The sequence below is a fragment of the Carcharhinus amblyrhynchos genome, chromosome 1, assembly GCF_965287045.1.
Source record: "Carcharhinus amblyrhynchos chromosome 1, sCarAmb.v2.hapA, whole genome shotgun sequence".
Classification (NCBI taxonomy): domain Eukaryota; kingdom Metazoa; phylum Chordata; class Chondrichthyes; order Carcharhiniformes; family Carcharhinidae; genus Carcharhinus; species Carcharhinus amblyrhynchos.
In genome coordinates, this window is record NC_137324.1 from 63,426,379 (window position 1) to 63,441,118 (window position 14,740).

The 14,740-nt window shown below is 41.3% G+C and overlaps 1 protein-coding gene across 7 annotated transcripts in view; it reads left to right on the plus strand.

The window, feature by feature from the left end:
* ddx4 (DEAD (Asp-Glu-Ala-Asp) box polypeptide 4) overlaps positions 1–14,740 on the plus strand; it is a 76,184-nt gene that overhangs the window by 28,209 nt on the left and 33,235 nt on the right. For 5 of the 7 annotated variants that reach the window (XM_080186064.1, XM_080186037.1, XM_080186045.1 and 2 more), the window contains exons 4-9: positions 1,750–1,869; positions 3,226–3,321; positions 7,119–7,184; positions 7,675–7,731; positions 8,416–8,454; positions 10,139–10,281. In XM_080186064.1, the coding sequence (XP_080042190.1) occupies positions 1,750–1,869; positions 3,226–3,321; positions 7,119–7,184; positions 7,675–7,731; positions 8,416–8,454; positions 10,139–10,281 (521 nt within the window). The remainder of the gene's footprint in view (positions 1–1,749; positions 1,870–3,225; positions 3,322–7,118; positions 7,185–7,674; positions 7,732–8,415; positions 8,455–10,138; positions 10,282–14,740) is intronic. The other 2 variants (XM_080186081.1, XM_080186089.1) reach the window with 2 other exon arrangements.

Here is a 14,740-nt window from a genome sequence, read left to right on the forward strand (position 1 = left end):
CTGGGCACAGTGGTTAGTACTGCTGCCTCTCAATACCAGGAACCTATTTCAATTCTGGTCTTGGGCCTATGTTTTCCATGTCTGTGTGAGTTTCCTCCATGTGCTCCGGCTTCTCCTCACAGCTGGAGGTACACGTTAGGTGGAGTAGCCCATGCTTAAATTGCTCCTTGATGTACAAATGATGTGTAGGTTAGGTGTTCCAGGGCCATATCCAAAGGGGTACTTTCCCTCGCCAAACAGCTATCAAAACAAATACCAAATTCAGACTCGCCCTTATCTGGCCTAATCTGCACATTTTGGGTTTCACGTTCCTGGCCTACCAAGGTCCCATTTCAGTGGAGGCAGCTGATGATTTTAGCAGCCAGCTTCCTCTGTGAAAACACGCTTGCACTAAGCCTGGTCTGGCTCTAGCCCCTCCCCTGTGAAAGTGGGAAGTGCTCTGTTTGGGAGGTACATCACTTTAAGGGCTCACTTAGCATTTTCACAATGAGAGAGGTGATGGAAATCCAACAATACCGAGATTCCTTTTGCTGGAGTCTTGAAGGAGGTTTAAGAGTGATTTGTCTCAACTATAAATCATCTTTTGTCAGTTAAGGAATAACATTTATTCTACTTGAAGAGTTGGTGGCAAGGAGTCCTATCTAAATTTCTGTACAGAGGATGTGAAATTTCTCTACACTTTGTAATGGAATGCTTTTCTAAAGTAATTACCTTTTTAAAGGACAACACAAAATTTATTTAAGCCAAAAAAGATGCAAGACTTTGAAGTTGGACAGGAATTAGATTAGTTTTGGATTGTTTTTCCAGGAAATCAGCATAGAAAATAAACCAGTGGAACCCTTTTGGTGTTGGTTTCATTGGCTTCCAAGGGGCTTCTCTGGGGTCTGATCTCAACCAGTCGGGAAACCTTGATTACTATCAAGTGACCTTGCTTGAGAAATCTTTGTAGATTGAGAGCACGGTTGAGTTTGGCTAGGATCTCCTTTTACACTAGAGTGATCCATGAATGCTGGCACAAGGGTCAAGTACTGACACTTGTGAAATCCCAGGAGTGTCAGTGCAAATTGATGTTTCAGAACAGAGATTTTGGTAAGAAATCATCCCTATTTATTGAAATTGGCACCCAGGAATGTGTAAAAGATTACAATCTGTTTCTGCTTTAGCTGTCATTGTAGTTACTATAAGTGGAGTGTAGGTAGTAATTCTAAATTAGTTGAGCTCAGCTCGAAAGTAAACTTTGGCCTTGCTGCCAACTTGTTGGGTATTGCATGTTAATGCACCCTACACATTTGGTTTATTATTCTGGCAGATAGTGGATGTTTGTCTGCATTCTGCTATTTTGTTGCTGCTATTATATTGGCCTTTTTTTAATTAGGATGCCAAAGTATGATATTAATCATCTGGAATCCAAGCTAAACCGTGAATATAAAATGGTCCATGATCATTCTCCAAATTTCCAAATGAAGCTCCAGTATGATTATCTCTTTGAAATTTTTGTAAAGCTATGTATTACAGTTGATCAGATTTTTGTTGATTGCATAATGAAAACCCCGAGCGGCAGGGTGAAATTTATTACTTGTTACAGTAATTACCTTTCCAGTTGGCTGATATTGCTGTTACACGCTTCACAACATTTTTTGTGGTCACCATGTTTTTGCCTGGCAAAGTAAAACACGGATTTTTGATGATATTGGACAGTGCTTTGCTGTTTTATTTCAAATGATTAAATTTAACAAAAATTCAATGCAGTTACAGGGTTTGCAGAGTCTGCGACTATAAATGAAAATAATTTTGATAGCAGAGGTGGAAGAAGATGTGGGTTTGGCAGAGGTGATCGTGCTGGATTTCCAAGAGTTAGTGCACAGAATGGTAAGAGTTGGGGAAATGCGCATCTGTTCACTTCTCATCTTTCAGCATCCGGGTGCTCCGGTTTCCCCCCTCACCCCAAAAACGTGCTCTTAGGCTGATTGGTGTTAACAAATTGTCCCTAAAATTAGTCGTCCCTCAATCTGGTTATGGTTTCTTTATTGTAGAGTCCAATAGGTGTAGACAAAGGTTGTAGGTAGAAGAGGGCACTCAGTGTTAAAATGGTGGCGCGGGCTTGTTGGGCCAAAGGGCCTGTTTCCTGTGCTGTGTTGTTCTTTGATCCTTTCCCCTTTTTTTTGAGTCTCTCAATTTGGGAGTTGAGTGTAGTCAGTGCTGAGGAGTCTGGTAAGTACAGGAATTCACAAATAAATTAGCAGTCCAGCAAAAAACCTACAACATAAAGAATAGATGGTGGTAGGTGAAGTGCAGGTGATTTCAGCAGTTGGCGACAACCATGATGTGCAAGATTTCTTTAGCACAGTTGAGACCATCTAGGGCCCATACCACTACTGGCCATATGTGGGAAGGTGCTCATCAAGAACCAAGGCAGTTGGCACTCACTTTGAAGGCATCCTGAACAGGGTCTTTGTCTTCGATACAAGTATCATTGACTGACTCCCTCCCATAGCAACCTACCCACCGTTATCTCGGCACAAATCCGGCATGGCTTGAGATAGAGAAAGCCACTCAGCAACTAAAGAACAAGGCATCAGGAACAGATGGAGTCCCCACAAACCTTGCTACAGGCCCCTTCTGGTGTGTCTCACCCCACCTGATTAGTCATCAAGATTATGGAAGGTTTTCACCTTTAGTAAGGTAGACATAGAGAAGGTGCTTCACTTGTGGATAAGACTAGAGCTAGGGGCATAAATATAAGATGATCTGTAATAAATACAATGGGGAATTGGGTGAAAATTCTTTATCCAGAGAGGACATTCCATATTCTCACCTATCTCAAGGACCAGTTTGAGATAAACAGTGTGGATACATTTTAAGAAGGAACTAGATAATCGGAAGGGTATATTAATGAGGTTAGGTAAAGTGCAGGTGGAGACTCATTGGAGCATAAAAACCTGATATGGGCCTGTGGGGTGTAGTGGCTGTTCTTGGGCTGCCAATAGATTGGAATACACTGTTTAAAATGTATTATCTTCTCCCCTTGGATTATGTCCTACATTTATAATATTGCCTGAATTTTAATTTGGATCCTAGGTGTCTTTTTTTAATCCACGGCTTCTCCATTTCCTTTCAGCTGTTCAACCTACCAACCTTTCCCTGTCCGAATCATCATTTTTCACCGTTTGCCTATTGTGTCACTAGAATATTTTGCAAGTTAATTGTGAACTTTATTTTCTTAAGACGCTGCAAAAGCAGGTGGAGATGCTTCTTTTGGTAGAGGTAGCCCTTTGGGCAGAGGTGGCCGAGGTGGAAGAGGAGGATTTGGTGGTCAATCAGGTGAGGATATTTTAAACCTTACTGCATTGTATAAATTCAGAAATAAAAATTCTTCTCATGGTTAACTGGGCATTTGATGCCCAAACATGTTTTGAATCTTCAGTTCAAGCCATTGAAATCTATATTGATCAGGCAGGTTTCAGTTGTCCGACGCAAAGTCCTTGCAGAGATGGATGCAGTTTCCCTAAGCCCGGATGGTTTTGATCAGGAGAGTGGAACTGAGGCTTGGGGTGGTAGGGGGGGATGGTGCTGCTGAAGGTCAGTCAGCTTGAGGAATTATTCTTTGCTTTTGTGATCATCTTGGGTATGAGTGAAAGAATTGCAGCTGCAGTGACTTGTCCCCTCTTCCCCCATGCCCCCACTAAACTCTTATCAGTGAGTTGTACTGACCATTAGCAGATTTCTAGACTTAGTGTAAACATGCCTTATTCAGTTATTTAATCTGCCTAAGAAAATTAATGTGCGCTTCATTGGCGAAGTCATTTCCAAAGCAACTAATATATTCTGGATTGCAGTAAATCACTTTTCCGTGTTGAGGGCTTCCCTAGTAGCCTGGTTGGTCCACGTTGTCCAATCTGGAATTTGGGTATGATGAGAAAATTTCAACATCAGGTAATAGTCAATGCAGTGAATTCCTTTTGTGGCGCAACTCCTGGTTCCCGTCTGCTTTTGGGACAAATTAATTAATTTGTTCATTGTCTTTTCCTGCGAAGTCCTTGAGGCATTTGGCTGAGCACGATGTGGGCTGTGATGTCTGTTATTTTGAAATATGTGGATGCTAGTTATATCCAGGCTTTGTATGAAGACTGAGAATATCCATGAGGTCCTAACGAATCTCCATATCTGAGGAGCAATATTTCTACAAGAGGATATAAGCTAACTTTATTTTGTGAACAAATTGCTTTGGCCATTTGGAGCTGATGCAATTCCTGGTGGTGAATTTGGTAAATCCTGGTCTTTATGACTTAACATGGTATTGCATTTACCATTCTGAAAGAAAGAAACAACACACAATCCTGTAGCACCTTTCACAACTATGACATCCTAAAGCCACTTTAAATATTTTTTGAACTGAAGTTTTGCCATGTTACACAGATTTGTACTCTTAAGGTTCCACAACCAACTCTAAGATATACATGGATAATTTATTTTAATGTATGTTGATTTGAGGGATAAATATAGTGGCACAGTGATTGGCACTGTTGCCTCAGCACCAGGGACCCTGGGTCAGTTCTGGCTTTGGGTCACTCTGTGTGGCGTTTGCATGTTCTTCCCATATATGTGTGGGTTTTCTCCAGGTACTCCAATTTCCTCCCACAGTCCAGAAGACGTGTTGTAATTCCAGTCAGAAACTCAAGTGTTTTTATGAAGTCTGCCTGGATCATGATATTTACAATTTTAATTCGGCTAGGGTAAGCATGAGGTATTTTCACTTGAGATATGATTCAACTTGACTCACGAGGGAGCTTTTATCAAACAAAGTTTTTTATTTAAGAATACTGTTAACATGTAGTACTTACAAACAAGGGGAAAAAAAACAACCATACTATTGTATAACCCTTAACAAATATATTACGGAGTTGAGGAGGAACTTCTTCACTCAAAGGGCGGTGAATCTCTGGAATTCTCTGCCTGTTGAAGTGGTGGAGGTTGCCTCGCTAAATATTTTTAAGACGCGGGTTGATGGGTTTTTGATAAGCAAGGGGATTAAGGGTTATGGGGAGAGGGTGGGAATGTGGAACTGAGACACGACAGATCAGCCATGATCTTATTGAATGGTGGGGCAGGCTCGAAGGGCTGGATGGCCTACTCCTGCTCCTATTTCTTATGTTCTTAACAAATATATGAAATGTTCCAACCAAACAAAACCCTTGGCCATCGGTTTAGCACAGAAAATACAAATGTTCACTGATGTGGTGGAACTTAGTCCCTTGGCTGGAGAATTGAAGTTTTGCCTTCTCAGCCTTGTAACTTCTAGTAGCCCACAACGTAGAGATAATGCCACTACTGGCCTCTAGTTTTCAACCAGCGAACCACTGCAAGAGGCAGAATTCTCACTCGAGGAAGGGACGAATACCTGTTTCCAGCTAGCCAGCAGAATTTACAATACCAGGGAGAGAGAAAAACAAATGCTGCTTTTTAGCCTGATGTCCAAATACCATGTAAACTAAAACTGAAAATGTAATAACTCCTGTCATCTGACCTGTCAGTCACTTTTTCTCCTCCAGTTTGGGGTCATTAAAAAAAATCCTGAACTACCCGAGGCCCAGAATTAAAAATAAACACAACCCCATTTCAACCATTGAAGCAGCAATAAAAAAGACTTGTGTGCAGGAGGGGGTGCTGCTTGCAAACTACAGAGAACATTATTTCAGGGAAAAAAAAACATTTTCAAGGTACACTAGCATCTCACTTGCTGGTTAGGTGCATTGGTCATGCTAAGTTCTCCCTCAGTGTACCCAAACAGGCACTGGAGTGTGGCAACTAGGGGATTTTCACAGAGACTTCGTTGCAGTATTAATGTAAGCTTACTTGTGACACTAATAAATTAAGAAAATATATATAGGGTAGTACATCAGGAGAGCTTCCTGATTTTTTTTTTGAGTAGTTTCATGGGTTGTTTTTATGCCCAACTGAGGGACCAGGTATGATTTCAGTTTAAAGTCTCACCTGATTGATACTCCCCTTAATAGTGCAACACTCCTTCAATATTGCACAAGTTCTAGATTATGTTCATTTTACTGGATTGGGGTTTGAACCCATGATCTCCTGATGCAGGCAAGGGTGCCTGTATAGGGCACTGGTGAGGCTGCAACTGGAGTACTGTGTGCAGTTTTGGTCCCTGCATTTGCGAAAGGATATATTAGAGGGAGTACAGAGAAGGTTCACCAGGCTGATATCGGAGATGAGGGGGTTAGATTAAGTAGAGAGATTGAATAGACTGGGTCTGTACCCAGTTTAGAAGGCTGAAGGGGGATCTTATAGAGACTTACAAGATAATGGAGGGGCTAGACAGGGTAGAGGTAGAGAGATTCTTCCCACTTAAAAAGGATAACAGAACTAGAGGGCACAGCCTCAAAATAAGGGGGGGGGGGACAGTTTAGAACAGAGTTGAGGAACTTGTTCACTCAAAGGGTGGTGAGTCTCTGGAATTCTCTGCCCATTGAAGTGGTGGAGGCTACCTCGCTGAATATGTAATGGGTAGATGGGTTTCTGATAGAGAAGGGAATTAAGGGTCATGGGGAGAAAGCGGGACTGTGGAACGGATCCACTTCAGATCAGCCATGATCTTATTGAATGGTGGGGTAGGCTCGAAGGGCTAGATGGCCTACTCCTGCTCCTATTTCTTATGTGCCGCCTTGAGTGAAAGTTAAATCCCATATTAGATGGCACTAATATTCTAGCTACTGTTGCCATTTGGTAACATCTGCCAGAAATAAAGATGACATATTTAGGATTGTGTGCTTGCGTCCCACCCTGCCCACACCGGTATGACTCTAGATCTTGACAAAGAATGAAGTGGTTTGGAGAAAAGAGATGCATTATCTTAATTGTTGGGGTACACACAATTACCCTGTCTCTTTCCTTCAGTTTCCACAAAAAGGAAATCCTTAATAGCCATTGGAAGTAAGAATCCTTAAAAAATAATGAAATGAAAGGTGCCAACAGATATGCGGTAATCCAGCAGTGACACGTTGGCAAACCTAGGTTATCCTGTATTTGCACTGCCACTGTATTGGAGATTCGTTACATTGCATTGTAAATTAATCATGTTTTGAATTCACTTTTTTTTTTAGGTGATAGTGGTGGATTTGGTCTAAGTCGTGGAAGAGCAGGTTTTCGATCTGCACTTGCAACAAGAGGTGAGATGTTGTACATTTTTTATATTGCATCTGGCTTCCCTATTCCTCAGCCCTGTGTTTTATGCTCAATGAAGTGAAACCCCCTCTAGGGAAATGCAATAAACCACCTCAAAGTGGGAAATCCCCAAGTCAACTGCTTTCTTGGGATGAGAAAATTGCATAAGGAGGTCCAATTTTCTACCTTCTAACGTTTCTATCATCCAGGCCCTGCACTAAGATGTTGCCATTCATCACCTGAAGCAATGCTTCAAAAGGCAATTCCTGTGTAAGTTTACCAAAATCAAATGCTGAAGATTCTGGAAATCTAAAATAACTGAAAATGCTAGAAATACTTCAAATCAGGCAGCATCTATAGAGAGAAATAGAGTAACTGTTGCAGATCAATGATGACCCTCCAGAAGGTGTGGTTTACAGTTTAATATTGCATTTGTCTAGTTTCCAAATCCTTTTCTTTGTTTTGAAATTCATCCTTTAAAATTTTAAATTGCAGGTGGTTATCGAGGTAGAAATGAAGAGCCCTTTTCTGGATACGCTTCTAGATTGGCAGGTGAGCTGTTCATTTTAGTAGCGGTGACATTTACAGCGCAGAAGATGGCCATTAGATCAATGGGTGAGATTTTCCTGCTGCACACTTCACCCAACGCTAGAAATCCTGCCTGAGGTCAATGACTGTTACATGGTCCATGTCCCAACTGTTAAGTTTCCTGTGGTGGCAGGATGGGAAAATTGCACCCTATATCTTGGACTTTTTTGTAGAGCTATCTAAAACTAATCTGTGACCTAATTTCTCCCCAAGCATTATCCTTTATTTCACATTTACCAGTTTTCCCTTGTGTAATGCTTTTAGCTGTCTTGAGCAGAATGTTGCATATTTCAGTAACCCTATCCTCTATGATTGTTTTTACATTCTCCCCACTCTCTACACTCTGATTTTTAAGTTGATAATTCCTCAGTCACTCTCTCATCGGTAGAGCAGACCTGATGGGCTGAAATATGGTTTCCATTGCTAAACTTATCACTGATTTTCCGAGCCATGGGAAGCAGTCTCTTCCTAGTAACACAAGACTCTTCATAACTTAAAAACCTCCATCTTTCTTTATTTTCTCCGCTTGCCAATAGTTCTTTATTTGTATTCATTAAATTGGTTAATGTTGGGAGTGATTATGTTGTATAGTATGTTCCCGGTCCGCTCCCCCTGCAGCACAGATAATATAATTTATTTGTTTTTTAGGTCGTGGGAATTCTAATGATGAAGGTGACAAAAACCAAGGTAATAGTCAAGTGTCAAAAGGAAACTTGGGTGTAGGGTTGGGTGACAGAGGGAGTCCAATCTCGTGTTTGTGCACTGAGAGTTCAAGTTTCACTGGGTGAGAATCATGAGTTGGAGTCCTGGTTGATGCTTGACCTTGATCATATTTGCAGCACAGAAACGGTTATGCTCCATTTGAGATTCCTCCCACTTTTTGTTTTCATTTGATCCCAAAGTATCGTTCTGTTCCTTTCTCCCACAAGCACTTCGCGAGTTTCCCTTTGAATTCATCTATGTTGTTCACTTTTATCAAATACCCTTGCTTGGAGGTAAAGAGCTTAATTTGTTGAATTTTTTTGTTTTGCACTCATCAGGACTATTGCAAGAATATCAATGTCAGGGGAAACAGTAACTTCATACTGTGTGGAAAGAGGGTGCTGATATTGGTTGGCAAGTGGACCCTTAATGGTAGAGGTGTTAACATAGTGAATGTATCAGTTGATGGTGACTGACAGCTAAACGTTGTTTGAAACTAGGCATTGCCCTGTGGAATGGTCCAGCAAATGACTGTGACTTATTTGTTTAGCTGAAACAGGCAATGTGTTTACATGTTTCTAGCATCTGATAACTTTGCTTTTAGTCTCAATACTGATCTTTACTTTTTTAGTAATTTTTCGTGACCTTTTAAAGAGGTCAGAAATAGAATGTTCCTAGTTTAAATTTCATCCTAATATTCTAAATTTTACTCATCTTCGGTGTATTACTGCAAGTGTGTAGCCCCCAGAGCACAAAGACCTGACTAAGCCAATTTGACCAATATAGCACCAACCTGAGTGTAATCTTGGAGGCTACTTTGGACAACTCCTGAAACCCTTCAACAATCTTTCTTCAACTTTCTTCAACAAATGCATTCTACAGCAAGCGGCCCAACTGTACAACTTGAAAGATTAAGCCTTTCATGCAAGTATTGGACATCTATCAACCACCTCTAAACTGGTCATGTTAGATGTTGCCACCTTCACAAACAAAAGATTGAAGCAACTGCATCATGCAACTTTGCAGCTCCTAATCCAACTGTGGACGTGCTAAAAGAGCTGCTTTTCAGAATAAACGATCAGACAGCCCACTATTTCTGTTTGTTATCCAGGGAATGCCAGTAATCAATATCTGCACATATATGAAGGAAGAGGATTACCAGCTGTACATTTTCTGTGCTTTTTCTTTAAATTCCGTGTTGGTATTTATCTTTCTATGGGATGGGGTTAAACTAGGTATTGATAAATGGCACATGCTTTTCAAATATTGACACCTATACATAACCCATTCCTGTCTCTTTTGTGTACTTGGGAGGGGAGGAGGAAGAATTCCCTCCTGTTTTAGGCCCATTCTCATCAGACAGGTTCCTGTCCTTTTTCAAACAGAATGCAAGGAGATATAAGATTATAGTAACTTGCCTTTCCTTTTCCAGCATTCCTACTTTGGGAAAGTTGTTTTGTTAAATGGTTCCAAGCGCTCAGGGCTTTGCTTTGTTATATTGATGTATCTAAAATAGTTTTTACTTTGCAGAAAATTATCTTGTATTTGTTCCTTTAAACCCATGCCCAAAAGAAAAATGCTTTGCCTAAATAATATTCCATTCCTGACTATATAAGTATTCTGATTTCAAATGTATAAATCTAAATCTAGTTGATGTATTTCTTCCAAGGCCCCAAAGTAACTTATGTTCCTCCACCACCACCTGAAGATGAAAATGCAATCTTTGCTCGTTATCAGACTGGCATTAACTTCGATAAATATGATGAAATTCTTGTGGATGTTTCAGGATTCAATGTTCCAGCTGCAATACTGGTTGGTATTGAAATTTCCTTTTCTTCTAATGAATGGTTGGGCTGATAAACTAACTATGCACTTGCAGATCATGTAACACTGATTTGGTAAAATGTTGCTATTCTTCGGTGAATGGGGATGGAGTGGGAGTTATTATTTAAAAGCTTTGACTTTGTTTTTCCCTTTTTTTGGAATTGTGTTCAGGCTGAGCAGTGAGCTATTTTTGTATATGTAGGAAATGTTTGTATGTGCAGAAAATAAATATTTTGAAATTGTGCAGAGCTGCAGTTCTCTGGCATCTTTGCCAATAAGAAGTCTCAACACCAGGCTAAAGTCCAACAGGTTTATTTGGTAGCAAAAGCCACTAGCTTTTGGAGTGTAAATTTGAGTTTGTCTTTACATGCCCTGTTTGTGAACAGTACTCCCACTCACCTGACGAAGGAGCAACACTCCGAAAGCTAGTGGCTTTTGCTACCAAATAAACCTGTTGGACTTTAGCCTGGTGTTGTGAGACTTTTTACTATGTTTACCTCAGTCCAACGCTGGCATCATCCCTTCCAATGCACAAGTCTAGAAGCTTGAGTGCTAGCAGGTTGTTTTGATTGTTTCAGGTTTTGTAACTATTGTCCAGTCCTCATCTATGGACATTAAAATTAGGAGCAAGAATAGGCAATTCAACCCTTTTTGAGCCTGCTTTATCAGCACTTGTGTCTGAATTTTGATAAGATCACGGCTGACCTGACTGTGGCCTCAACTTCACATTCCACCTATCCGCAATAACCCTTGATTCCCTTGGCAGTCAAGAATCTGTCTAATTCTCCCTTTTTTTTTTGAGTATTCATTTATAACCACTGCTCAGAGAGAGAACCCTGTCAGGTTCCCTCAAGCTTTTGTTTCCATAAATTGCAGCCCTGGTCTTCCAAACTCCAATGGATACATGGATCTTGCCTGTCCAAACTTCTGGGATCTTATCCCAGTGACCCACAATTTCTTTGGGGGAAAATGAAGATGTTTGAAACTGTCAGATGAAGAAAAATATAGCACAGGAATCAGCCCTTCAGTACTCCAAACCTGTGCCAATCATGATGCCCTAACTAAACAAAAACCTTCTGCCCTTACTCAGTTTGTATCCCTCTATTCTCTCCCTATTCACGTACCCATCCAGATTCCTCTTAAATGTTGCTAATTTGCCTGTTTCCACCACCACCACCACCTCTGGCAACATGTTCGAGACACCCACTATCCTTTGCGTGAAAAATTTACCTTGCACATCTCCTTCCTCCTTTTCACCTTGAACCTGTGCCCCCTTGTAATTGACATTTTCCACCCTGGGGAAAAAGCCTCTGATTCACCCTGTCTTTGCTTATCAATTCCAGCCCCTGGAAACACACACACTGTCACCTAGCAGCCCTCTCCACAAGCACATGCCATCTTAACAACAACAACAACAACACAACCCCCCATCTTAAAATATGACAGAAGCTGACCATTACCCTGTTTTTCTTTGTTCTCTCCTTTCTTCTCCCCTCCCACCCCACACAAAGAAAAATTAACATTTTAATAATAAGAAAAAGGCCAAAGAGACAAGACAGCAAGCCAGACGATAAGGGCAAAGTTGGACTTGAGCTCAAAGAAAAGAGGACATGTCCTCTCTCTGTCCACCCCCAAAAATCTCATCATGTTGTAGATCCCTATCAGGTCTCCCCTCAGCCTCCATCTTTGCAATGAAAGCAATCCTAGTTTATTCAACCTCAAAGCCAATACCTTTGAATAGGCAACATCCTGGTGAATGTTCTTTGCACTTTCTCCAAAACTTCCATGTCTTTGTGATTAAATGTGACCAGATGTGGTCTTGAGATCAAATGTACAAGTGGCAATGTGCAGAAATATTTGCAAAAAATTGGTAGAAATGGAATAGGAACCCTACAGTGCAAAAGGATACTGTTCAACCCATTGGATCTGCACTAACTTGCTGACAGAGCATCCCACCCACATCCTCACTGTGTAACTCCAAGTATTTGCTCCATTAATTCCACTAACCTACAATCTTGGGACACTAAGGGACAATTTAGCATGGCCAATCCACGTAACCTGCGTATCTTTGAACTGTGGGAGGAAATTGGAGCACCCGGAGGAAACCCGCACAGACGTGGGGAGAACGTGCAAACTCCATAGACAGTGATCTAAGGCCGGAATTGAACCCGAGTCCCCAGTGCTGTGAGGCAGTTATGTTGACTGCTGTTGCCGGAGAGAGTTCCATACAGAGTGTAATAGGAAAGTAAATGCCAGAACAAGTATTTGCATTTGTATAGCACCTTTTTTTAAAAATGAGAATTTAACACTACTGTTAGATATTAGATCAGATGACCAGAACCATGGATGATTTTCAGGCCCATCTGTGGTGTGTTTCCTGATGGAGGTGGCTCATTGACTGCTGAGACTTCAGCACGGCGTTCTGCATGTTGTCGGGGAACCTCAGTAGGGAGTTGCCTTTGGCAGAGTTGGAAGACCCCACCCATGGTTTAAAAAGTTAGATTTGAAGGATTTTCTTTTATTCAAAAAATGGTGCATAAGCAGAGAAACTTGGGAGGGAATGGGTGACAAGTAGAGTGCCAAGTTGCAGGAAAACATTTATTTGGGGGCAGTTTTATGGCAAATGAAATGGGTTTGTATAATAAATTATCACTTAGCCTTTCATTTGAAAAACTGAAGATGAGAATTGGGTGATCGAGTGGAGATGGAGGAAGAAAACCCTGTGCTTATGATTCGTGCAGTTGCTAATTTGAGATTTTTCCCCACTTTTTGGCAATTAGTATCCGGACAGCATACAGTTCATTCTAAGACCATATTGAAGATGCACCATTTATTTCTCCTTGCAGGTCGCGTTACAACACAATTATTACTCGTCCTGAGTGTTGTTTGTACGATATTCATGGGGACATAAGTAAAATCCTTCCTTATCCATCCTTTTCCAATGCAACATAGGTTCAGAGGAATTGTGGAAGACTATACATTGCTAACATGCAAGTCAAAATAAGATTTTAATTCGGGTTGGATTGAATTGGAATCAGAAATGAGCAGGGATTTGAAGCTGAATCAGTTGATGTTGCTCAAAGGTTCTGGTGTATTGTGTTGCATTTTTGCATTGGTTCACCCATAATGGGAAGGTGGCTGATGGTGGGGAAAAAAGAAATGATTAGCACAGGTAGAAATAGATTGAATGCAAGATAATGCTTTTTGTTATTAAAATTAATCTCTAGCCTAGAACAATATTTTAACATGATAGGATATTTAAAAACTCATCTTTTTTAAGCCTGTCTATCTTGCCCCACAAAAATCGTGAACTTGGGTATTTGGAAATTGATATACACTACATTGAGACTATAAAGCAAAAAATTGTTTCCTTTTTGTCAGTCATTTGAGTCATAGATTTTTACAACACGGAAAGAGGCCTTCAGCCCATATCTCTACAACTATCAAACACCTATCTGTTCTAATCTCATTTTCCAGGTCTGCAGCCTTGTATGCTATGGCATTTCAAGTGATCATCTGAATGCTTCATGAATTTTCCTGCCTCTACCATCTTTTGAGACAGTGAATTCCAAATGACTGTCTGCAGAAAATGCACCCAATTGCAGCTCCTTACAGACCACATGGACAGGTTGGAGCAGCAACTGGGTGCACTTACGAGCATGAAGGGGGTGGAAAGCATCATAGGAGATTTAGAGATGTGGTCATACTGAAGTTGTTGGCAGATGGGTGACTGCCAGAAAGGGCAGGCAGTCAGGGCAGGAATGACCTGTGGTCATCCCCTTCTGTAACAAGTGTACTGTTTTGGATACTGTTGGGGGGAGATGGGCTATCGGGAGATACCAGCAGCCAAAGCAGTGGTACATCAGCTGGCTCTGTTAAACAGGGAGGAACAAAAGACTAGGGCAATAGTTACAGGGGACTCTATAGTTAGGGGTGCAGATAGGCATTTCCCTGGATGTGAAAGAGACTCTAGGATGGTATGTTGCCTTCCTGGTGCCAGGGTCCAGGATGTTTCTGAACAGGCAGAAAGCATTGTGAAGGGAGAGGGTGAACAGCCAGAGGTTGTGGTACATATTGGTACTAATGACATAGGCAGAAAGAGGTGAGGTCCTCCAGCAGCAGTTTAGGGAGTTGGGTAGAAAGTTAAAAAGCAGGACTTCTAGGGTTGTAATCACAGGATTACTCCCTGTGCCATGTGTTAGTGAGGCTAGGAATAGGAAGATAGCGTGGCTCAACACATGGCTAAACAGCTCGTGTAGGAGGGAGGGTTTCAGATACCTGGACCATTGGGGTCTCTGGGGGCAGATGGGACCTGTACAAGAAGGATGGGTTGCATCTAAACTGGAAGGGCACAATATTTTGGCTGGGAGGTTTGCTAATGTCACACGGAATGAATTTAAACTTGTTTGGCGGAGGGGTGGGAGCCAAAGCAAAAATGAGCTAGCTA